Below are 24,268 nucleotides of genomic sequence, written 5' to 3'. Positions count from 1 at the left end.
CTGCACTGAGAGGAAAATGAAAGAAGGCAGTAGGAGAAACAGACACCTAAAGTTACACTTCATGGTATATGTAGACAGCGTTGAATGGGGCCATGTTTTGTTTGTGTCTCATGCACTGTTTTTCCACACTCTCTTCCTTTGGAGCTGTTCTGCTTCTGATCCCTGAAATCTTGAAATTCAAGGAAGAGATAGCACAGTTTCTAGAATAGCTCTCTTGCTAAAGGGCCAGGAGCCTCAGGAAGACTACTGCTTGGTGGTTTAAAATTGTTAGTCAGCAGCCAGGCATGGCAGTCTATGTCTGCAGTTCCAGCATTTGGCAGATCCAGGCAAGGAGATCAAGAAGTGAAGGAAGGCCTCAGTTACACCGACAGTTTGAGCCCAGCTTGGGCTAAATGAGACATTGTGTCCCCTGCAAAAATAAATAGTTAACCACAAATAGATAAAATATTGATTCTTTTTTTTTAATTTGGCAGACTTTCTGGAAACTCTGAAGGATAACTGCAAGAACTTATCTCTTGGGACACTTGAAGTATATCTGTTAACAGGAAAGGGAAGTTCAGCTTAGAGCCAGTAACTGTCCCCAGGCATCGCCACACACATTTATTTGCCTTTGAAATCTTACTTCAGAGCCTTTGTTTCCCGGGGAACACAAAGGCATTGTTGGCTGCCTTGTCCGCCCTTTGTTTTGTCAATCACAGAATAGTTCTCCTGTATGTTAAACCACATATGTGCCATTTTCTGCCAGAGTGTTTTCTGCCTATACCAGATGTGCCTCCTCAAACTTCTGCAGTTAGACTCCACAGACAGAGAAGTTAGCTGCTCAGCCCAGGAAACAGCCAGCCATGGCTGCTGCAGCTAAGTCGGAGATTGTCAAGTACTTCATTTACCCCGTGATTCTCCCTGCTTCTCCTTGAGGGATCTCAAGGGAGCTGGCACGTCCTTTTCCGAGATGCTGAAAGCTGCTTCTTTATTATTTCTCCTCACACACTCTTGCAACTAAAGCTTGCAGGGGCACTGCCTCCTGACTCTGCCCACACAGAAAATTCCAGAAACTGGAAGACAAGACGGCAAGTGGGTCTTTCTGATTGCTTTCAAGGAGATAGCTGTCCAGGAAATGTCAGCTCTGAATTTAAGGAACCACTCAAACTTTCCCAGGGCATAATATTAGACCGGCCTTAGGAATGCCTTGGTGCCACGTCTGCAGGACAGAGTGGCCTTCTGGGAGAAGGGTACCATCCTCCTGCCTCAGTGGTCTGTCTGTACATGGCCTCCATTTCCTTTTCATTATGCAGCACAAAGCAGGCTTCAGAGGCCCTTTTTCAGGAGTCACCTGGCCATAGCCAGAGAACATAGAGAACATCCTGGGCTCTGAGTTGACTTATCTTGTCTTAATTCTGTGGCCCCTTCCCTGCACCCACCTTTTCAGGGCCACTTGCTTGGAAACTTTGCTATGCTTTAAACCCAGAATTTACTCTCCTGGCAATCTTTTGTCCCAAAGCATCAAGGTAGGAAGGAAGGCCTCATAGAAGCTCGCTTAGGGAAGTCTCCATTCTTGGTCCTCTCCCAAGACCTTCCAGATTTACTGAAGGGAGGGTGTCTTGTCTTACGGAAGCTGTAGTAGCGAGGACAGCAGCTGGAGTCACTTTGGAGAAACCTGGCTTTTTCTCCTTGCACCTGTCCTACCTGGGGACAACTGTGGTATCACAGCCAGAGACAATCTGGAGCTTAGGGAAAATGAATGTGCTGTTAACCCACAAAGGCATGCAGCCTTACTTAGTACACACTGACTCCTACTCTCAGGGTCCCTGATAGCTCTTGGGTAAAATTTATTATCCTCCTTCCTGCTAGAAACGCGCGCGCGCACACACACACACACACACACACACACACACACACACACACTCACACTCACCCCCACTCCCACACAAACACACAAGTCAGGTACCCATTCTTTACTTGGTTGGGTCAATGGACATTTTAATTTGAAGTTTTGACTTTAAGAAAAAGTAATAAATATTCACAAAGGAAATGGCAAGAAGATGCACCTATCCAAATTGTGTCAGAAACACATCTCAGCTTCTTTAAACACAAGGGTTACTACCTTTTGTCGGGTGTCTGGATGGTGCTCACCTTGAGACAGGGGTGAGGAGAGCTGAGACTTTGGTAGATCTGTTGGCTGTTTTTACTGTTTTGTGAAGACAATGTTTTCCTCCCAAGCTTTTTGACAAACTCTCTCAAGATACCATGCTTTCTTTTCTTCTCTCTCTCCCCCTCTCTCTCCTTTTTGGTGTGTCAGATGAAAATGTTGTGATTGGAGGATGAGTCTATCAATCCCAATGGGCATCAGCCCGGCTGGGAGCTTCAGGAAAGACTACCCTACCAAGGGTGACTGAGACAAAAGTCACAGCTCAAGTTCCACCCCTCTGCTGCTTTGATACCAGCTTCCAGCCAGCAAGAATGAACTGGGGAGACCGGTACACGGTCCTCCCTCCAGCAGAACTCTATGTCCTGTGGCCTGGTCATTGTGTACTGAAAGTCCCCGAGCAGGCAGAAAGGTGCATCCTTCCTGAAGTCCAAAGTCCAGCAGAAATCCCAGAGCATGCACCTGGAGGGAGTGTGCGGGATGCAATACCCAGCTTTCCACCTGCTGCAGACTGAAGTGTGCGCCACAGGGCCTTCCTGCGCCATGATTGTGCTCCTCCCTCCCCCATCCTTTGAAAGGGAAGAGTGAGAAAACACCCAGGCGTTTCTCTTTACGTGGGCGGAACGCTTAAGCAGGACTTAGGATTCACAATTTCTTTCTTGGTGAAACCTAAACAAAACACCAGGCAGCTAGAAGGTGCATTTCAACTCTCTCTCTCTCTCCCTTTCACTCTCTCCCCCTCTCTCATGTATTCCCTCCCTCTCCACCGTGCGCGCGGCATCTCCTTCCCTACCTCCCCTTGCTTCAGCTAGAATTAGACATGGGCAAGAATGAAAACCCAAGCTGCAACTCCACGGCCCTCCAGTTCGGTGTCAGGCATAACGCTGCCACGCTGCCTTTCTTTCAGGTAATTCGGGTGGATAGGAAATGCTCCCAGGAGGTTGGCTACCTTTTGAGCCCCACCCGAGAGAGGCTCCGGCCTACTGAAGACCACTTTCTCTCCACCGTGAGGCATGTCCTCCCCCTGCACCTCTTCTGCCAAGGCTGTTGCAGTTAGAAGTGAAGGCCGAAGGAGAAAAACTATAGACAGATGGTAGAACTGTGGCGTAGGAAGAGGTTCAGACAACACTGTGCACCACGGATCTCCTGACCTCTCACAGGAGCCTGGGGTAGGATTTTCAGACACCTTAAGCTTTTCTGTGGGCCTGAATGGCCCGAAAAGAAACAGTGTGGGAAACAAAAGAGGGATTAGACACTGGAACACAAAATGTGTGAGACGATGCAGCAGTCTCCGTCTTCAGGATGCCTTGAGACCGAAGTAAAAGGAAAATTTAAACCACTGTCAAAATGAGCACCCCTCCCCAGGTGTCGGAGTGTTTTAAACACACAACGCGTGCAAGTTTCTTGGAATTTGAGGATAGTCTTCCAAGATATAAAGTGGCAGACTTATCTCCCAAGTACCAGATGCATGGCAATTAATAACTTTATTACCATTTAAAAAAAAGGGGGGGGGGTCTTAATGATCTGTGCAATATAGATTTTGGACAAGACCAAAGCTGACTACGACATGCAACCAAAGTCCCTAAAGCTTGCAGAGACTGAAAGGAGACCAATTATCTCGGTCCAAAGGGCAGGAGTTGTGGATGGAGGAGAGGGGTCTCCCACTGTCAGGGCCATTCAGAGCAAATTAACATTCCTTTCTTTTTTCAGGGGCGCATTTTCTTCGTAAAATACGGTAGGTGCTGGCCGCAAGCGCTGAAATAGCAGGCGGCCCAGCTCTGCGTTTCTCTGGCTGACGTGCTCTGCCGGCTTTGGCAACTCACTCCTTCTAATGTGCCCCCGAAACGTTTGGGCTCAACAGGTATCTCACCGAAATTCGCACTTAACCCTCGGTCATCTTCTTGAAGGAGACACTTTCACGTTTCTTGCCCCTGCCCGGGCTGCTGCTGGCTGACCGCGACTCGTCCACGCGGAGCCCTGCGCGTGTCTAGCAGGCAGCCCCAGGGCCATCCATTAACCACCCACTCCGAGTGGCAGGGAAACTAAGCCCAGACGTGTCTCTCATCGCACCCCCGGCTGGCGACGAAAAGCCCTTGCAAGCAACCCGAGACGGGGTGGTTTGTGCAGTGGGTAGACTAGTTACGTCGCTTCGGACAAGCGATTTATCCCCAGGAAAACACACACACACACACACACACACACACACACACACACACACACACACACACAGCTTTAAATAGAAGGTTGGGGTTACAAAGCGGTCGCTGTCACAGAAAGCAGGGGCGACTTCTTGGCATTTAAGGGATGTCAATTAAAATTCGGAACTGGCCACCCATCCTTGGCCATCGCTGAGGAAGAGGTAACCTCTCCGTTTCCCACCTCCCCAAACATGAATTATCATATCCACTGAATGCAAATGTGCTGCCTTCTGCTAGGGGACAGCCAGCTGCAAGCTGGACAATAAAGTGTTTCATAGAGACGCGGCCCGATTGCGGTTCAGAGAGGCACTCCTTTACAAAGGAAGAAGCGCCCAGTTTGTGCTGATAGCCTTGGCGCGCCTGGGCCAAAACTGCCCCTCCACCCCTCAAGGCACAGACACCCAGGATTGGAAACTAGCTCCGCTACGAGCTGCATCCCCCGGTGTCTGTTGGAGCTGCTGTGAGGATGGAGAAGAGATTGTTCAGAAATGATGCCATGAGTCATAAACACCTCTCGAGTATTCTTTGCAGCAATTAATGGACAGTGGGGTGCAGGAGAAGTTGTGGAATAGCTGTGGGTTTATTTTGCCCCCCGGACAGCTCTTTCTCCAGTGATCCGACTGTCCCTTGCCTTCCTGCTTAGGAATAAATTTTCCATCCCACCCGCCCCCACTCCTTGTCTGTGCATGTGACACTGATTGTACCTGTCTGAACGCAGAGACTTGCCGGGGATTTTCTTTTTGGTCAGCTGCTAATGACTTTCCTCCTACCTTCATTCATCCTCAAAGGTGGATCTTTACACTTTGTGACATCTCAGCCTCATTTTAATTTTTTTTAAACAGAGCATTTAACAGAGCACCTAAGGAAGCTCCCCTACATTTATCCTTTGCATAGGAAGCCACGTAGAAATAATTCAAATTTGTATGCAGACATTCATATTGGTGTGATCAAGCTGGGAAAGGCTCTATCTCGTAATGCATTTAAAAACCAATGCGTTCCTAGCATGTTGACAACTTTGTTGTCCGAAATGGTTAAAAAGCACTCACGCCAATGTCTTCAATAAAAAAGAAAGAAAGAAAGAAAATCTGTGCAAAGAATCAAACCCCACGGATTCCACAAGAAATCAAGATAATCCTCACCACTTGAAAAAAAAAGTCTTGCAGAGGAATTCTGCGTGGATACCCACTAGTTAGGGGCTATAGGAACCAACTCACGTATTCGTTTGAGCATACTGCAAGAATATTTATTGAGCACAAGCTCAATCACCGCATTGAACGCCAAATCTGGCAAGCAAAATGCATTTCCTATCTGAGGGAAGGAAAAAGAGCTGTGAATCAACTCGTTCATCAGTATTATCCCGATTATTTTACCCGTGCAAATTGCAAACTAAGCTTGCTAGCCTCTCCCAGGCGACAAGTCACCCCATCTCCATCCACAGCAGAGGGTACCCCCGAAAACAGACCTACCTTTTACACAAGACAGCGTCAATAAAAAGACGAGGTTCCAAAACGTAAATCCACTTTTAATCCCCATTTTCTTCTTCAGAATGAAGTCGAGGCGGCCACATTTAGCGCATCTTCGCGTGCCAGGCTCCCGGGGTTTGGATTCCTCTGCTCTGCTTTTCCCTTTGCGGCTCCCTTTCATATTATTCGCGAGCTCTGGATTCTGGCTCCTCAGCCCAGCGCAGTGGAGTTGTTGCTGTTGTTGGTGCGCGGTCACAGCTCGGAGTGAATGGTGTTTCTGGGATACCACAGCAACCTTGACGAGGACTCAACCATCTCTCCAACGGGGGCACAGAGTCTCCGCTACTCCGGATTCTGTCTTTTCTTTTGCGTTTTTTCCCCTCCACCAAAATTAACCTTAAATCTTGCTCCTTACAACCTACACCAGAAAGCCCCAGTGAGCTTCTGAAAGCCCCGCTCTGCTCTCTGATAAACTCCCCACAATATTTGAAATCTCGGGGCTTGGATTATTTTTCCCCCCGAATAGATCAATTCTGCCAGCAAAAGCAGTTCAAGAAATAATATGTTAGTGAGCTCTCCATTGCAGCCTGCGAATACAGAAGCATGCTAAAGGAGTATTTTAAAGTGAGGATCTATGTCGCTTTTAGGAGAAACCGTGAGGATAATGAATTGGGTTTCATGGATGCCCACGTCGTTAGAATGGGACATGTGTTACTACAGTAGTTGCATATATCCCAGGCAGCCCTCAGACATCTATTATACTTTGATTTAATTGAGAAGGGAGATCACAGAGAATTTATTTGCACATAAAAATCTGCATATTCGAATACCTGCGTGTAAAATCATGAAGAGGATTTTATTATTTGGTAAACATATGCCACCCGTGGCTGGGGCAGGGGTAGGGTTGGGAGGAAAGTCATAATATTTCCCTAAATAGTTCATCTTTCATCGTCCCCAACCTCCTTGCAGCTGGTGTGCAACAGCAGTTTAACCAGTTGTGTCTGTCGTTTTCATCTGGAGAAAACTAATTTTCCTTAATTCTGAGTTGATCCCAAATATGTAAATGGAAGGTTTCTTTCAAAAGGCAAAATGTATATGTCTATACATTTTGGACTTGGCAGCCCCATAAACCAGGCAAGGGTTAAGGATATACAAAGAAAGAGTTCTTGCGCCATCTACTGGCCGTCTGCAAGCCTCCAGCTTCTCCTTCACATCTAAAGGGACCCTGTTTTATCTTCTATTGTAAAGATATCTTCTCCCCGAGACTAGAATGTTTTTCTTAGGCATACTAATTTTTGAATCTATTTTTTCCCTGCCAGATACTATCCCAAATATTTTCGTGGTAAAGTTCCTAAGAGCAGGGGCCAGACTGACGATCTGACCCTTTTGGGATCTTGGTCCTGTCTCAAGAGTTAGGAAGGGCTGCACTGCAGACTCTGGAATGGGTAATTGCCAGTGCCTGTCGGTGGCCCTATTTGCAAGCCGGGAGGGGTGGTGGGGAGCATCTTTGCATATCATTCAATCAAAAGGACTGCCCGCCTTGAGTTTGCAGCTCCCCACTCTGCTCACAAATGATGAACCCTGTCCCGTGCAGCATGCAACCCCCCTGACCAGCCTTTGTCCCTGAGCTCGCTTTGGAGCTGGCAGCTCAGTGGACCAAGGCAGTTGCTTCTAAGGGGAGTTCTGCTCTGGAAAGTGGGCACACAGAAAGCGCCCACAGTCGTCAGTGGCAAGTGGGTTCAACCTATGAGAAGGATTCTCAGCTCCTCCCTGGGAATGTGGCGTTTTGTGTGAGTCTGCCATTGAAGGGGGGGCGGGGGGGAGGCTAGAGCAGGAGAGCGCACACTGGGGTGTCATAAGGAGTGAGGCTGCTTGTTTATGGAAAATGATGGAAGGTGTTTTCGTTGCTTGTTTCTATTTCTACGCATAGGTGTTTTCTCAAATGTGTTTGCATGCATATGCGTGTGTGTGTGTGTGTGTGTGTGTGTGTGTGTGTGTGTGTGTAACAGGGATTTCTCTCCTGAGTAGAGTTAGCAAAAGGCAAAACTGTAGACGCCCAACTGACCTCATTAAATTTCAAAGGATCATTTAGACGCTGCAAGGTAGGCAGGACCCTGTTCCTTCCCAACAGTGCCTCGCTATTGTCTGCATAGGCAGATTTGGAAAGGGAGCAGGGGCAAGGCTGGGACTCGATGGCGGCGATTGGGAGGATCAACACAGCAAACGTCATTAGCCTGCTCAGCCACCTTGGCAGTGGCAGCAGCGCTGATTTCAGTCAAGATGTCAGGGTGCAATGCTGTGACTGTTGCATTAGCTTGGGCAGAATGATGAGTTAGAGGCAAACTTAAGGAGGACAAACCTTCCTTACCCAGCTACAGAGGTTAGTCACTGCAGGCAGGTTTCCTTTAGGGTAAGCAATCCCTCTGAACTCACGACTAGCCACTGTAAACTAAAGGAAGGCTATTTCTCAAAAGTTTGGTGGATTTTCACAGTAATTATTGTTTACAAAATAAATTTGCACTCAGGCATCAAAAAGAGTGCCACTTAGACACCAATTTCTGTTGCTCATTTTCAAACACGGCACTAAGCCCACGATGCAATTATCTTTCCCAAATGAATCCTGCCTATCATTTCACTGTGAGGTTTTTAAGTGATTTATCTGGTTAGATCATAATACATTGAATAACACTCTAGTTTCTAGTTCCTACAGCTTACCATAAATCACAAGTCATTTTTCACTCACAGCCTCCAGTTTCTGAGACAGTGTAGAACGAAAAATCATATTTTACAATCAGTAGAAGTTAAGGCTGGAGGAAATGAAGAGTTTTATCCAAGGTCACCATCAGGAGCACTGATTTTCAGTCTGGCATACTTAGGCCTGGACCACACTTGCCTTTCATGAGCAGGAGAGCCTTCTGTTCAAATGAGTGTTTCTGAAGGTATTCTAGAAACAAAATCAGCAGCCAGTGTTGTGGATGAGAAGCCACTCAAGTCCAGCAGGAGGAAAAAATACAATAGCCGTATTTGCAAGCAGAAACCGCCCACTGTCGTGTATCTGCGTTAAAGCAGTAGAGGTGAGTGTGCATTTGTCCAAGGCTGTTAGAGAAGCTAGAAAACAGTCTCTTGCCTAATGGCAAACATTGTGTGCTTACTGTACAGAGGTGGACACTGTGTTTGCAGGCATATCTTAATCATCATTACAGTACATCCAGACAAGCATGCTGATTGTCCTCTGGACAGATGAACACCTGGTACTTGAAGAATTAACTAGCCTGCCTTAACCAGAGTAATGCATATGGAGATATATGAGCTTAAGATGCCCGAATTCTTAGCCAAAGTACTTCTCTACTCTATGCCACATTTGCTCCAACCGATGCTCGTTTTAAAAGCCTAGTCATTGCAAGCATAAAGATTTCTATATTACCGCCACTCAATCACAGAAAAGCAATGATTGATAATATATTAAAAATCAAGTTTTGAAACATCTGCATATATGTAAAGAGCAAATTTCAATTTATAATTTTTGGCTCCTAAAATTCTTTTCTCCATTTTCTTCTATAGCCACTGATCACACAGGTCATGGAAAACAATGAGTTGGCCAGGATTGTGAAGGCATTCACAATGATTAGGTTCCCTTAAAAGCTTTTGAAAAGAGTTCAGGTCAGAACCTAGAAATGCCAGATTGCAATTTCTTCTCAACTCATCCCTCAACTTAGGAGATACCAAGAACTTTGACTTTACGATAGAATTCACCTGGTATGAAAAGAGTAACCATAAATTTCTTTCCAAAAGTTGTTCAGTATTAATATAACCTCTTGACATTTGTCTATTTTCACACCACAGAGGAAAAACAACAGAACAATGAATAACTAATTAAAACAGAATGTGTACATGAAGAAATAACTTGAAAAGTAATTATCTTCAACTTTGGATAGAAATACATGTGCTTTTAACTGAGTTATGAACTTAATAAAAATTTTCAATTGCTGCTTCTGATTTGCATGAAGCTCATTGCTCTTACACAAACTTTTATTATTATATAACTGTATCTATGAAATCTGAGTGGCTATTGAGTATAGGTATTCACTTACTAATTACAAGACAAAAAAATCAAACCCATGGGTTGGTGAGAAAAGAAACTGGATAGAATCAACTACAATTGGTCATAGTTTACAGGTAACTGAGCAGAATTTCCCTTGTTCTTTGCAATTTTTTTAATGGATTCACCCTTAGGAAAGTAAAGATAAAAAAGGAATTGATACCAGTATGTTCCATTTTCCATTGAGTTATTTCTATAGCATTTTTCAAAATGTCTGAATTTAAGGGTTGAAGAAATATCTCATTGGTAAAGAGCATGGACTGCTTTTCTAGTGGATCCTGGTTCAATTCCCAGCACCCACATGGTGGTTTACAACTCTCCGTAACTTCAGTTCTAGAGGACCTGACACTTCCCACACATACATACATGCAGGCAAAACACCAATGCACATAAAATAAAAATTAACTAATTAATTAATTAAATGTCTGAATTTAAATATTGACTCTAGAATGATGAAGAAATTCTAATTCAAGCTTCTTTTTCTCATTAGGAGATGTTATGGTACCCAATATATACTCTACATGCCTCTGGAAGAATCAATCCCATTTAAGAAGATAAGTTGTCAGTCAGGGGTCAAGATCTTTGGCCTCTTGCTGCTAATCAGGATCACTGAGAGGCAGAGAGGAATTTCCCGGACCTTTACCAAGCATGTTGTCTGGATATCCATTCCTCTAGGTCCTGACTTCCATAAGCATATTCCTTAATACTGAGACTTAACAGTCATTTTCATGTTTTAAAGTTTTTAGCCACATGAAGAAAGGCAGAGACTGAAATTTAAATGTACACAGGACAATAATGTGTCATTTTGAAGAACCAGAGGACAGAGAGAGAAGCTCTAAAATGGAAGAGAACATCTATTGTTGTCGGCAAGCAAACCCTGCTTAGACGGACAGCTGAAAGCTGTATTTGACCTGAGCCACACATCTAATCATTTTCCATTTGTACATGGAATTCAGATGTTCTCAACTTCTGCCTTCCTAAGCACAGCAGCTTTAATACATATTGTCCACATTATTTAACATAAGTGATATGTTAGTCCCTTCATGTTTTTATGAAGAAGAGTCATGGCCAATGGATGGAGCAGTGAGATAGCAATCTTGAAAGGCAAAGGGAAGAATTTATAAAGATGTGTTTGTTTGAAGATTGTTTCATCTTCTTGTTCTCCTTGGGGCTGATTTCACTTTACTTTTCTCCATGTATAGGAGGACAATGAAAAAAATAAATATGCAAAGAGCAGCTTTGCTAAATAATGGTAATAGTCTGGGACTCTGGGTTTCATCAATGATAAAGTTGTCTATCTGGCACTAGCTGAATAAACCATGTTTCCCACTGTAATGGATCTCTCTTCATTCTTTATTAAGTATATTTGTATACTCTCATCTTTGAATTTATATTTACAGAACACAAATTAAGAGTGTAGATCTCTCAAAGCACCAACTTCAACAGAATTTCTATCAGGATTCAATGCAGCTTTTTATTTGCTCTATAATTATTTGCTAAGAAATTCATAAAATGGTGCTTTATAATTTATTTTTTCATGTTCCAAATTGAAAATCTTTTTACTTAAAGACCCATTTTCAAATATTCAAGATACAGTAACTCCATCAATACATTTGATTAGGTAATGGTTTGGTCTATTATGAATTTGCTAGTAATATAAAGCCTCTGTATGCTTTGTTCCAAGCATCTTTCAAAACATCAATTTTTTTTTTGTTTTGTTTTTTTGTTTTTTTGAGACAGGGTTTCTCTGTGTAGCTTTGCGCCTTTTCCTGGAACTCACTTGGTAGTCCAGGCTGGCCTCGAACTCACAGAGATCTGCCTGACTCTGCCTCCCGAGTGCTGGGATTAAAGGCATGTGCCACCACTGCCCGGCCACTTTTTTTACTTTTATTTTGTGAGAAATCTGAACATCTTGAGTAAACAATCTTACAACATAAAGTCAGTTCTAGGAAAGTGCTTTTGTTTTTCAGGTATGTTTAGCTGTAACCTCAGAAGCCTTAACCAAGCAAAGCACTCCCTACAAGTAGACACCTAGGAGTTCAGATGGGTGCTTTGCATTTCCTCCTAAACCATATTAATCATGGCTGCTCATGGTTAAGAGAATTTCCTATTCCTTTTGGAACTTTTATGTGTGGGGGCTAATGTTACTAAATACTTATAAACTTTCAGTTGAAAAGAACCACTGGAGTGAACGTTTTAGAAATCCTGAATTTGAACAAGAGTTAATGGAGTCACATTAAACTATGAATATCTTCATTCTATATCTCAAATTAATGTTCAAACTACCTAAATAATTATAAGTAACTCTGGTTTCCCTGGCTTCCAGTCATTTGAAAAACAATAAATAATAAATAAAAATAAATAAATATTGAATTATTTTCCAGATTGAAAGCTCAGGAAGGTCACTGCATAAGAATTCTTTTCTCATTTATTTATTTATTTATTTAGTCAGATAGGAAGATAATGGTGACCTTGACTTTGAATCATGATTTTGGCTACAAAAAGAACAAAAATCGATGCAGCTGATTTGGGTTTGGCTACACATAATCCAATTTGGACTGTAAGTACAAATATCTTTCTCATCTGGACAGGGATCAATTTCATCTTTACTCATTTTCGAGAGGTAACATTTTCACCTGCACGTTCACTCATTTATTTAAGAAGTCATTTTGAGACTCCATTACAAGGAAACACATACAGGAATTACAAATTACTTTATGACCAAGGAGCTTACAGTACATGAGAGGGGATAGAACTCATTTTCAAGTGATAACGGTTACCATTCGTATGAGGAAACAACACAAGGAGAGATCCCTATAAACTGTCACAGATAGAGAACTGGAAAATACCTTCTGAGTGAAATAAAGTTACCTAATCAAGGGTCATCTAGGGATGGTGACAGGAAAAAATATTAGTAGGGATACTGCTTCAGGTATTGAACTTAAAATATGGATGCATATTTAAAATATAGTTAATTGGTATGTTGTGCAACAGGGAAAGACATAGGTGAGGTGAGAAAATAAAGATAGCCAGGAAAACGTGGAAATAATGATAGTTCTTGCAATATGTCTTAATTTTTAGGGGCTCTCATTGACTGGGAACTTAAGTAAAACTCCCGTGATTCATGTTTAAATACCTCAGTCAATGGACTACTTCATTGAATATGCAAATAAATGGATTTGTTGTTTTGGCATTTACAAACAATGGTTAGTATAGTGAGTCAGTTTATCTCTTCAAGTTGATTGAAAAAAAAACCTGGGTATTCATTATAAATATACAATACAGGATAAATAATTATCATATTGTTAAAAATTTGGTATTATATCTTACTTTATTATCTCTGGGTAGGCTTATAATTATTACATTAATAAAAATCAGCCAGGCGGTGGTGGTGCATGCCTTTAATCCCAGCACTTGAGAGCAGGCAGATCTCTGTGAGTTCTAGGCCATCCTGGGCCATCGAGGGAGTTCCAGGAAAGGCTCCAAAGCTACACAGAGAAACCCTGTCTCCAAAAAACAAAATAAATAAATAAATAAATAAATAAATAAATAAAAATAAAAATCAGATGTTACATTTATTTTTTGTTGTTTATGGCTATTCAGAATGACATAATAAAAACTTATTATATTTATATGTGCATTCAGAAAAAAATTGCCCATATGGTCCATGGATATCAGTCTGAATTTTGGGTGATTTCACATCTAAAGTAGACTGAATGCATAGACAATCTAGGAACATAACAAAACACTTTTATTTTGATACAAAGACTATCCGTGTCTTTGGGAAGGTTAAGCCAGCCAACTGTTACAACATGTTCATTATTCAATGTGATCACTTTAATTTTTAAGAGGATATTTTTCCTGGAATAAAAAGAATTTTGATCATATTTTAACAAATTGACTCTGAATCAGTACATGAAAAAACAAGAAACATTAATCCAAGAAAATGAAATGTTAAACAGGTAAAACCCTTTTTATTTGGTCCAGAAGTCTGCACAGTGAGTCCAAAAGAATGAGGAGAGAGTGTGTGAGCAGATGACCTCAAAGTGACCCCTTCCAGAGAAAAATAAAATAAAAAGAATAAATCTTTCTTGGGTCTGATTCAAAAGGCAGGGATGTTTTTGAAAGTTGAAAAAAAAGAAAGAGTTGAATTGCTTTTATAGTTAGAAAGCTTTCATGTCCTTATGACCATAGACATATCATACATGCTCTGTTCCACATTTGTTACTCATTTGTAAAATGGCAATAGATGCTTATTCCAGAAATCTTGTTTGTTTGTTTTGTTCTTTTAGTAGCTTTCCATTTGCTATCCGACAACCAATTGGTATGCTCCCCCCTGGGGAAGAGTATTTCTTCTGCTCTCAGCACTTTTTTGTTGTCTGTAATTCTTTGGGTAGAGCTGAGGCCTCAAGAGCTTTTTCCAGTCCACTTTGGCCAGTCTATTCCCATTGTCCTTGCTCAGGACAGGTTTTAGTGTTTTGCCAGCCTTGCTGGTGAGACTTCATGGGTGTCGCTTCTGACATTTCTAGGAGACAAAAATATTATAGCAAACTCCTTGTTCCTCTGGTTCTTAAAATCTTTCTGTCCCCTACTTTAGTAGTGAGCCCAGAGCCTTAGGTGTAGGAGTTGTGTTACAGATGTATCAGCTGGAATTGGCCTCTGTGAGTCTGTATTTTCTTGGATTGTTGTTTTCTGTAATGATCTTTTGTCTGTTGCAAAGGGGGTGAGGACTATATTTACCTGTGGGTGAAAGGACAAATAATTAGAAGGTAGTTAGGGATGGTTTTTTTTTTTTTTTTTTTTTTTTTTTTTTTTGGTATAATAGAGTGGCGATTGTAGGTTCTACTCTAAGGTCCATGACTTCACTAGCACTGGGTGCTTGACTATGTTTACAATCCCAGGGATGATTGACTCTTCTTTTTTTTTTTAAATTTAATTTAATTTTATTTTACAATACAATTCAGTTCTACATATCAGCCACGGATTCCCCCTCCCGCCCCCCCCCCCCCTACTTCCCCCTAGCCCACCCCCATTCCCACCTCCTCCAGGGCAAAGCCTCCCCCAAGGACTGAGATCAACCTGGTAGACTCAGTCCAGGCAGGTCCAGTCCCCTCCTCCCAGACTGAGCCAAGCATCCCTGCATAAGCCCCAGGCTTCAAACAGCCAACTCATGCAATGAGCACAGGACCCGGTCCTGCTGCCTGGATGCCTCGCAAACAGATCAAGCCAATCAACTGTCTCACCCATTCAGAGGGCCTGATCCAGTTGGGGGCCCCTCAGCCATTGGTTCATAGTTCATGTGTTTCCATTCGTTTGGTTATTTGTCCCTGTGCTTTATCCAACCTTGGTTTCAACAATTCTTGCTCATATAAACCCTCCTCTTTCTTGCTAATTAGACTCCCGGAGCTCCACCCAGGGCCTAGCCGTGGATCTCTGCATCCAGATCCCTCAGTCGTTGCATGGGGTTTCTAGCATGACAATTAGGGTGTTTGGCCATCCCATCACCAGAGTAGGTCAGTGGGACCTCTTGAAACTGAGAAGCTTTTGTAGAGCAAAGGATACGGTCAACAAGGCAAAGCAACAGCCTACAGAATGAGAAAAGGTCTTCACCAACCCCACATCTGACAGAGGACTGATATCCAGAATATATAAGGAACTCAAGAAATTAGACATCAAAATGCCCAACAGTCCAATTAAGAAATGGGCTATAGAACTAAACAGAGAATTCTCAACAGAGGAAACTCAAATGGCTGAAAGACATTTAAGGAATTGCTCAACATCCCTAATCATCAGGGAAATGCAAATCAAAACAACTCTGAGATACCCCCTTACACCTGTCAGAACGGCTAAGATCAAAAACACTGAAGACACCTTATGCTGGAGAGGATGTGGAACTAGGGGAACTCTCCTCCACTGCTGGTGGGAATGCAAGCTTGTACAACCACTTTGGAAATCAATATGGCACTTTCTTTGAAGATTGACTCTTCTTGAGTGGGTCTTACATTCAATTAGAGAGCTGTTGGTTATGGGCAATGTACAAGTGTCACTGATGTACTCTTGGGCTATTGATAATTGAAATGGTGAGTTCAAAAATCATATACATACAAGTAACATCATATATAATGGGTAGTATGGATTCATGTAAATATATATATTCATGTAAATATATATTCATGTAAATATATATATATATATATATATATATATATATATATATATGAGATGCTGCCTTCTACCTTATTGATTTTTAGGTAAATGTGCATATAATGTGGTAGTTATATTTTGATCATTCCATGCTACATGTATCAAGTTATCTATAAATTATTTTCCAGTAATAACAAAAATATTTTAAATTAATTAATAACAAAATTAAATTAAGAAGAAGCAATATTTGTCTATGTAACTGAATTAAGAATGATATGAGTTCATCAATCGGAATTTAGGGTGGGTCCTGAGTCCAAGGCCAGGTATTTTATTAAGGCACAGAAGAGACTTTCTTGAGACTTGGGGACACAGATAAGAAGGCAAGAGGGATGAGTCTACCAGGCAAGGGATGCAAACATTTTGACAATTAGCAGAAAGTTGGTGAAACATGGAATCAACTAAATATCAAATGACTGAAGTTGTTGTTGTTGTTTTTTAACAAGACAGTTTTTAATGACACAGTGTTCCATTCTGGGAGATAATAAATTTTGTCAACTGAAGATACCAAGATTTTGGTAGTTGTTATGATAGTACTAAAAAATTAATATAGTAGCAGGGACCTACTGAGACACTAGTCTTGTAAGCGTGGCTACATGTGCCGGAATGTGACACCCTGTGGCGTTGTCTCTGATTTCCTTAAAGTGTTTACTTCTAATTGCTACTTGAAAGGGTGTGTTCTCCATGAGAAGCCCCCAATGCTTTCATTAGCCAATCTCATTCACTGCACATCATTTGTGTACCTTGTCATTTGTCATTATTCTAGGACAAATTTTCTGTGGATCCATGCCTGATCTAGTGATCAAATCCAGCCCGAGACTGCATCCTACCTGTGCTGTTCCTCCCTAACTTCTATGCTTCACTGCAGCTGATCTTTCCCATGCACTCCCCGCTTCTTGCTTCTGATGGAACCTTGTACAATTTTTCTTGTCTTCATAAGTTCAGAAATCTGATACCTGTTTCTTGTCTGTTGCCCTTCCTCTTCTGTGCTCATTTCTATCGGAACTTCCACTCTCACATGAGTCCAGATAGCAACTACACCTTCCATGTGCTATTTGCTGGGATCTGACTGATTCCTTCCCACTCTTGAGGGGTATGTCTCCTCTCTTCTATAATGTACTGTGGATTTCAGCATTTCTCCCCTCTGCCATCCCCTGGAGTCTTTCAGTTCCACCATCTTCTGAGTAAATTGTGTTTGTCTTACATTTCTGTATCAATATCATTCAAGACTGTCCCTTTCTCTGGTGAGTCCATTCCCATAATTGCATACTCTGAATATATTGGCATTTTCCCATCAGAGTGATTGGTAATATTCCTTCTTTGGCCTTTAATAGCCGCTTGTTTTTTATAAGCCCATAAAAGTTTAGATTTCTACTGAGTTCAGGTTCATTCTTTCCCAAATTGGTTGTGATTATTCAAATTGGCATTAAGAATATATTTTTGAAAGTCTGTTGGTTCCCTAGAAACATTAATTCTACATTGCTTTAGCACTTATAGATAATATCTTTATAAACCCATTGAAATATCTTAGATCCTTTAAAACCTTTGCCCTTAACAGTCCACAATAAACTCTTACTTTATATCCTTAATATACCATGTCTGAAAGACAAATCATATTGCATTTTAACAATGCTTTCTGTGAGATTATTGTATAATTGATTAAAAAAAAACATTGGGTATGTATGTGTACTTGAGCACATTTGAGGTAGTGTGAAAAAGAAAGGGAAGAAAAAAGAAAAAAGGAAGAGGGGACTGAGAAAGAGAGGAGGAAGGAAAAGAGGGAGAAGGAGAGCGAATGGGAAAGAAAGAGACAGTAAGTAAAAGAATGTTGCCTTAAGAAACCAGTGGAAGGAGAAGTTCGTGTTCACTAGCAATAATTATAATAAAAGCTTCAATAGCTAATGCCAGAAAGACTACTCTCGTTTCTTCCTTGGCTCCCAGACACTCCAATTTCACATGCAAAAGCAGTTCTGTCTAACTGTTTGGCAGATTGTTTGAGATGGAATTAAATGTGCACAGCTGGTACCATCTGCTGCAAATTCTTTAATTCTTGTCATCTCTTAAACAGCTTTTGGTTTTGTCTTATTCATAATTCATTTACTGAGGATGAGGAAGACCTATCAGGATATATACGTTGTTTAGTGGATGCTTTAGTGGTCTCTAGGTTGGGAAATTTTTGTTCAAATCTGATTTTTTTTAGTATTTGTTCAGTTCAAAATAGTTTCATTGAAGACCAGATTGGTTCATGATCTAAGATCAACAAGACCACCACAACAGTATTAAAAAAATTGCCCTTGTATGCTACAGCATTAGTATCTTAATTGTTTTATAATCAAAGTCGAAAACTTTGAAACCTTTTTTACATTTGTGTGTGTGTGTGTGTGTGTGTGTGTGTGTGTGTGTGTGTGTGTGTAAATGTGTGAGAATGGGCATGCTAAATGTGTCCTTGAAGGCAGAGGAAACCTTGTCATTTTTGGTCTATCCTTCTCCCATACAGACTTTAGGGGCTGAACTCTGAGGCTCTGTAACAACAGTCTTTACAGATATAATTTGTCTATCTAGCAGTGATATTAGAAACCTAGGAATTATGCCTTCATGATAAAGATCTTGGACAGATTAGGAATACAAGAGATGTACCTAAATATAATAAAGGAATTTCATAGCAAGCCTATAGCTAATTATCAAATTGAATGGAGAAAAACTCAAAGCAATTATAATAAAATTAGAAACAAGACAAGACGGTATACTCTCTCCATATCTATTCAATACAATACTTGAAGTTTTAGCAAGAGTAATAGGAGAGCTGAAGGAGAACAACGGAATAAAATTTGGAAAGAAAGAAGTCAAAATATCATTATTTACAGATAATAAGATAGTATGCATAAACAACCCCAAAAATTTGACCAGAGAAAAAATATCTTCAGTCATGAGGTTGGATACAAGATTAGTTTGAGAGAGAGAGAGAGAGAGAGAGAGAGAGAGAGAGAGAGAGAGAGAGAGAGAGAGAGAGAATCAGTAGCCATCCTATATACAAATGACAGACTGAGAAAGAAATCATGGAAACAACATCTTTCATAGCAGCTAGAAATAATATAAAATATCTAAGAATAACTCTAACCAAGCAAGTGAAAGACTTGTATGACAAGAACTTAAAGTTTTTAAAGAAAAAAAACTGGAAAAGATATGAGAAGATGGAAAGATCTCCCATGCTCATGGATCAATAGGATTAACACAATAAAATTGCCATTTTACCAAAAGCAATCTACAGATTCAATGTAATCCCTATCAAAATTCTATCACAATTCTTTACAGACCTTGAAAGAATAATACTCAATTTCATATGGAAAAATAAAAAAGCCCAGGATAACTCACACAATCCTGAGCAAAAAAGAACTACCAGGGATGCCACCATTCCTGATTTCATGCTGTATTACAGAGCTATAGCAATAAAAACCATATAGTAGCAATAAAAACCATATAGTATTGGCATAGAAAGAGACTTGTTGGTGAATGGAATTGAATCAAAGACTCAACCATAAATTAACATGCCTATAGGATACCTGATTTTTATATATAAAAATCTAGAAATGCACAATGGGAAAAAAAAAGCATCTTTAACAAATGGTGCTGGCTTAATTGGATGTTGTATGTAGAATAATACAAATAGATTTATATTTATCAGCCTCTGCAAAACTCAAGTCCAAGTAGATCAAAGATTTCAACATAAAACCAGACTCACTGAACCTGATAGAAGAGAAATTGGGAAATAGCTCTGAATGCATTGGCACAGGAGACAACTTCCTAAACAGAGCATCAGATGCACAAGCACTAAGATGAACTATTAATAAATGGAATCACATAAAACTGAGAAGCTTCTTTAAGGCAAAGGGCACTGTTAATTGAACAAAATGGCACCCTACAGAATAGGAAAAGATTTGATGAACTCCACATCTGAAACAGGACTAATATCCAAAATATATAAAGAATTCTAGAAACTAGTCATTAAGAAACAAAATAATCCAATAAAAATGGATACAGATCTAAATAGAGAATTCTCAATAGAGGAATCTCAAATTTGTGAGAAATTCTTTAAAAATTGGTGAGCATCCTTAGTTTTCAGGGAAATACAAATCAAAATTGCTTTGAGATTACATCTTATACCTGTCAGAATGGCTAAGACCAAAAACGTAAGTGACAGCTCAGGCTGGTGAGGATGTTAAGCAAGGGGAAGACTCTTCTATTGCTGGTGGAAATGCAAATTTACACAGCCACTATGGAAATCAATATTAAAGTTCTTCAGAAGATTGGGAATTGATCTGTATCAAGACCCAACTGTACCATGCTTGGGCATATACCCAAAGGACACTCTACCATACCATAAGGACACTTGCTCAACTATGCTCACAGCAGCTTTATTTGTAATAGCCAGAAACTGGAATCAACCTAGGTGTCTCTTAAAGAATGGATAACAAAATGTGGTACATTTACACAATGGAGTATTACTCAGCTGTTTAAAAACAAGTACACAATGAAATTTGCAGGCAAAAGCATGGCACTAGAAATAAAATCATCTTGAGTGAGTTAACCCATTCCAAGAAAGAAAAGCATGGTATGTACTGACTTATACGTGGACATTAGCTGTTAAGTAAATGATAATCATGCTACAATCCTCAGACCTAGAAAGGCTAAGTAACAAGAAGGGCTCAAGGGAGGATGCATGGATCTCCCCAGGCAAGGAAAATAAAATAGATTTATGGGGTGGAATGGTGTGGATGGGGATGAAAACAGGAGGGATCGGGCCAGAGAGGGAGGGGCTGAGAGAGGGAGAGAGTACTAGGAGAGACATCTGTAATTGGGGGCATTTGGGGGAGCAATATGGAAACCTAGTGCAGTGGAGACTTCCTGAAATCTCTGAGAGTGACTGCAGTGAGTAATGGAGGATTAGAAGCCTGAATCGACCTTCTTCTCTAACCAGACAAGGCTTCCAGAGGTGGGACTGAGACACCAACCAAGCCACAAAGCCTTCAACCTACAACCTACCCTGCCTGCAAAATGTGCTGGGACAATTATGACTCAGAGCTTGTGGTAGTGGCCAACTGATGACTAGTCAAACTTGAGGCCCACTCCACAAGAGGGAGCCCAGGCCTGACCAGGAACAGGAAGCTGGTTGGCCCAGAGACATAGGCTAGAACCAAACAGGACTGGAAAAACCAAACCAAAACAACAACAACAACAAAAAAAAAAACAGTCAATGAAATGACTCTTAATGATATTCTGCTATAATCATACATTGGTGCCTAGCCATGAGTCATCAAAGAGGCTTCCTCCAGTAGCCAACAAAGAGACAGACCCACAGCCAAACATTAGGTGGAGCTCAGGGAACCCCACAGGAACAATCGTAGGAACGAGGGGGCTCTAAGACACCAGAAGAACATGGCCTAAAGAATCAACTAAGCAGGGCTCAAAGGGGTCACAGAGATTGAAGCAACAATCATGGAGATGGCATGATACTGCGAATATGTTGTGATTGTTTGGCTTGGGGTTTCTGTGGCCCTTCTATCAGTGGGAGTCAGGGTGTTTCTGACTCTTTTGCCTGCTCTTCTGACCCTTTTCTCTGACTGGGTTGACTCCTCCAGCCTTGATAGGAGGATTGTGCCTAGTCTTACTGCAGCTTGTTATGCCACGGTCAGTTGCTATACCTGGGAGCCCTGTTTTTGTTTGTTTGTTTGTTTGTTTTCTGAAAGGAAACTGAGAATCAATGGATCTGGAGAGGGGGGTAGGAATGGGACGAGTGGAAGGATGGGAGGATGTGGTATGGATGTATGGTATAAGAGAATAAATAAAAAGAAAAAAGATATATAAAAAAAGAAACTTTCATGTTGTTCTAATTCTTCCTTTTACTTCCTTCCTTTTGTTTCTGTTTTTGCAAATTTTCTGGCTCAGTGTTTCCCTGTGAATCTCACTGGAAGTAGAAGGCTCTCACCACGCCAGCCTTAAAACAATTCAATGTATTACCTGCCCAAGTGCTATCTGAACTACCACTCAAATGGTTTTACACCCTATCTTACATTCTCCAGAGTGTTTCTAACTCTTGTAATACATGCTTAAAAAAAAAAAATTCTGTGCATTACTCCCATATCTGAAAGCTCCCTGATGCTGATATCTGTTGCCTCACCTATGATCCCAGTTTGCCTGGAAAATTCTAGAATAGGCTTCAAATTAAACTTCAAAGTACTTCTTTCTCTCTTTTTTGTTTGTTTGTTTTGCTTGTTTGTTTGTTTGTTTGAGACAGGGTTTCTCTATGTAGCTTTGTGCCTTTCCTGGAACTCACTTGATAGCCCAGGCTGGCCTCGAACTCACAGAGATCTGCCTGGCTCTGCCTCCTGAGTGCTGGGATTAAAGGTGTGTGCCATCACCGCCCAGCACTTCTTTCTTTTTGTAGATTGTGTCTCTTACCCTCTTCATTTTTTCCTGATCTTCACAGACTAATCCAGTATTTTGCAATATTAATCATCTGATAATTTATTAAACGAATGGAAAACTTGGACTATATTGAACATTTCAAGAAAGATTTCAGTGGATAAGCAGAGAGGCTCTAAGATGCCTACTAAGGGTGCTTATATAAGTTTAGTTTAGTATTGTCAGACTTCTGTCGGTTTCTGCTTTCCTGCTACTTCATACACAGCCCAGTGCCTTCCTTTTTCTTTAGTTTGATATTTGCCAAATCTGGCAGGTGTGGGATTCTTTAAGTTCAGGGTGTCTCACTTAAGTACATAACAAAATATAGGAAGTGTTGGTTTGTGAGAAAATGTAGTTTCAGAGTATTTGTGAAGACAGAAAATGTATGGAAAAGGTACACAGAAAAACACATTTTCTAGAAATGTAATATACATACTAGATGGCTTCCTGCTACAGCAGGTCGAGATGTCGCCTGGACATTCTGCAAAATACTATAGACTTTAGAACAGTATCCTATTTGTCTGTTAGATTAAGATTTTATTTTATTCAGTTCTGATAGTACTGAAAAGTTTTCTTTCTAGAAATAATTATATTTTCTAATACCACGAGTAGATAGCCTAAGAGTTTAGGTCCATCCAAAATGAGCTGGTGAATATATTATATTGTCTTACACCTAGGCCACACCCAAGATTCCTGAATTCAAAAGAAGAAACAATGATTCTGTATTTTTTTTTTTTAGGAGCAGTTAGAAGAGGACACAACATCTTTAGGGTTTATCTTTCCAAGAAAGGTGTAAGGTACCCTCAAGCACCAAGTTCTTCACTGGGAAGATTTCACGTGACACTGACTAATGACTGAGGAAAAAAAAATGTGTATAAGTGTTTAACCTAAGAAAATACACCTGCTGTTTAACTAACTCTGTCATGGATATAAAACACTTTATTTTCTTAACATAAATAATAAAATTGTAACTTGGCATGCTGTCAGGATATCTGGAATAAAATTATTAAGTAGAGACATTTGATGATGCTGGGTGAGTTACGGCAAAAAGGAGCATGAAAAAAGAATAGGTCTTTAAATTGTTGATAAAGAAGTTAAGCTTCTGTCAAATTAAGTGCTTCTGAATGAATGGATTGACTTTCCTTAGAGGACTTGCATGTAGAAGAACCCTGATGCTGAATGTCAGTCTATATAAATCCAGCACAGGTAAGTGTTTAGACACCTGTGAGCATTTAGTTCCCTTTTTCTCTTTCTGAAGAAAATCATCTTTATTTCAAGTGTGGCATATAATCAGAATATTTTGAAATTTACATCTATTGGAATTGTTTCAATGTATTAATTTACTAGAAAACTGCAGAATGTAGAACTCTTAAAAGTTCACTGAATTTTAATCACTGAATTTAAATGTGGCTTACTTGGATGATGCTGTCAATCCTGATGTAGTTTTTATAGATCATGAATGCAGTCTTCACACAACAGCTTCTCAGCATTGAATACCTATCATGTTAGAAATCCAATGATTTTATAAGTCATAATTAAAAATGTTTTTGAATCAAAGACATTTCCAATTTCTGAGAATATCCTGATTCAAGTATCAATCAAAATATTAACTATCACTATACAATTATTATGAAAACATTTTTTAAATGTGCACATGCTTCCTGTTTTTAAAATCTCCTGAGAACAGCACTGAAAACAAAAAGAG

At 40.6% G+C, this 24,268-nt stretch overlaps 1 protein-coding gene across 3 annotated transcripts in view; it reads right to left on the bottom strand.

The window, feature by feature from the left end:
- The window catches only part of Csmd3 (CUB and Sushi multiple domains 3), a 1,148,052-nt gene extending 1,141,906 nt beyond the window's left edge, over window positions 1-6,146 (bottom strand). For all 3 annotated transcript variants that reach the window (XM_006993205.4, XM_042265493.2, XM_042265494.2), the window contains exon 1: window positions 5,808-6,146. In XM_006993205.4, the coding sequence (XP_006993267.1) occupies window positions 5,808-5,985 (178 nt within the window). In that variant the 5' untranslated portion in view covers window positions 5,986-6,146. The remainder of the gene's footprint in view (window positions 1-5,807) is intronic.
- Between the last annotated feature and the right edge of the window lie 18,122 nt (window positions 6,147-24,268).

The sequence above is a fragment of the Peromyscus maniculatus genome, chromosome 20 (assembly GCF_049852395.1).
Source record: "Peromyscus maniculatus bairdii isolate BWxNUB_F1_BW_parent chromosome 20, HU_Pman_BW_mat_3.1, whole genome shotgun sequence".
Taxonomy (NCBI): Eukaryota; Metazoa; Chordata; class Mammalia; order Rodentia; family Cricetidae; genus Peromyscus; species Peromyscus maniculatus.
This window is presented reverse-complemented; position numbering and strand designations above follow the sequence as displayed.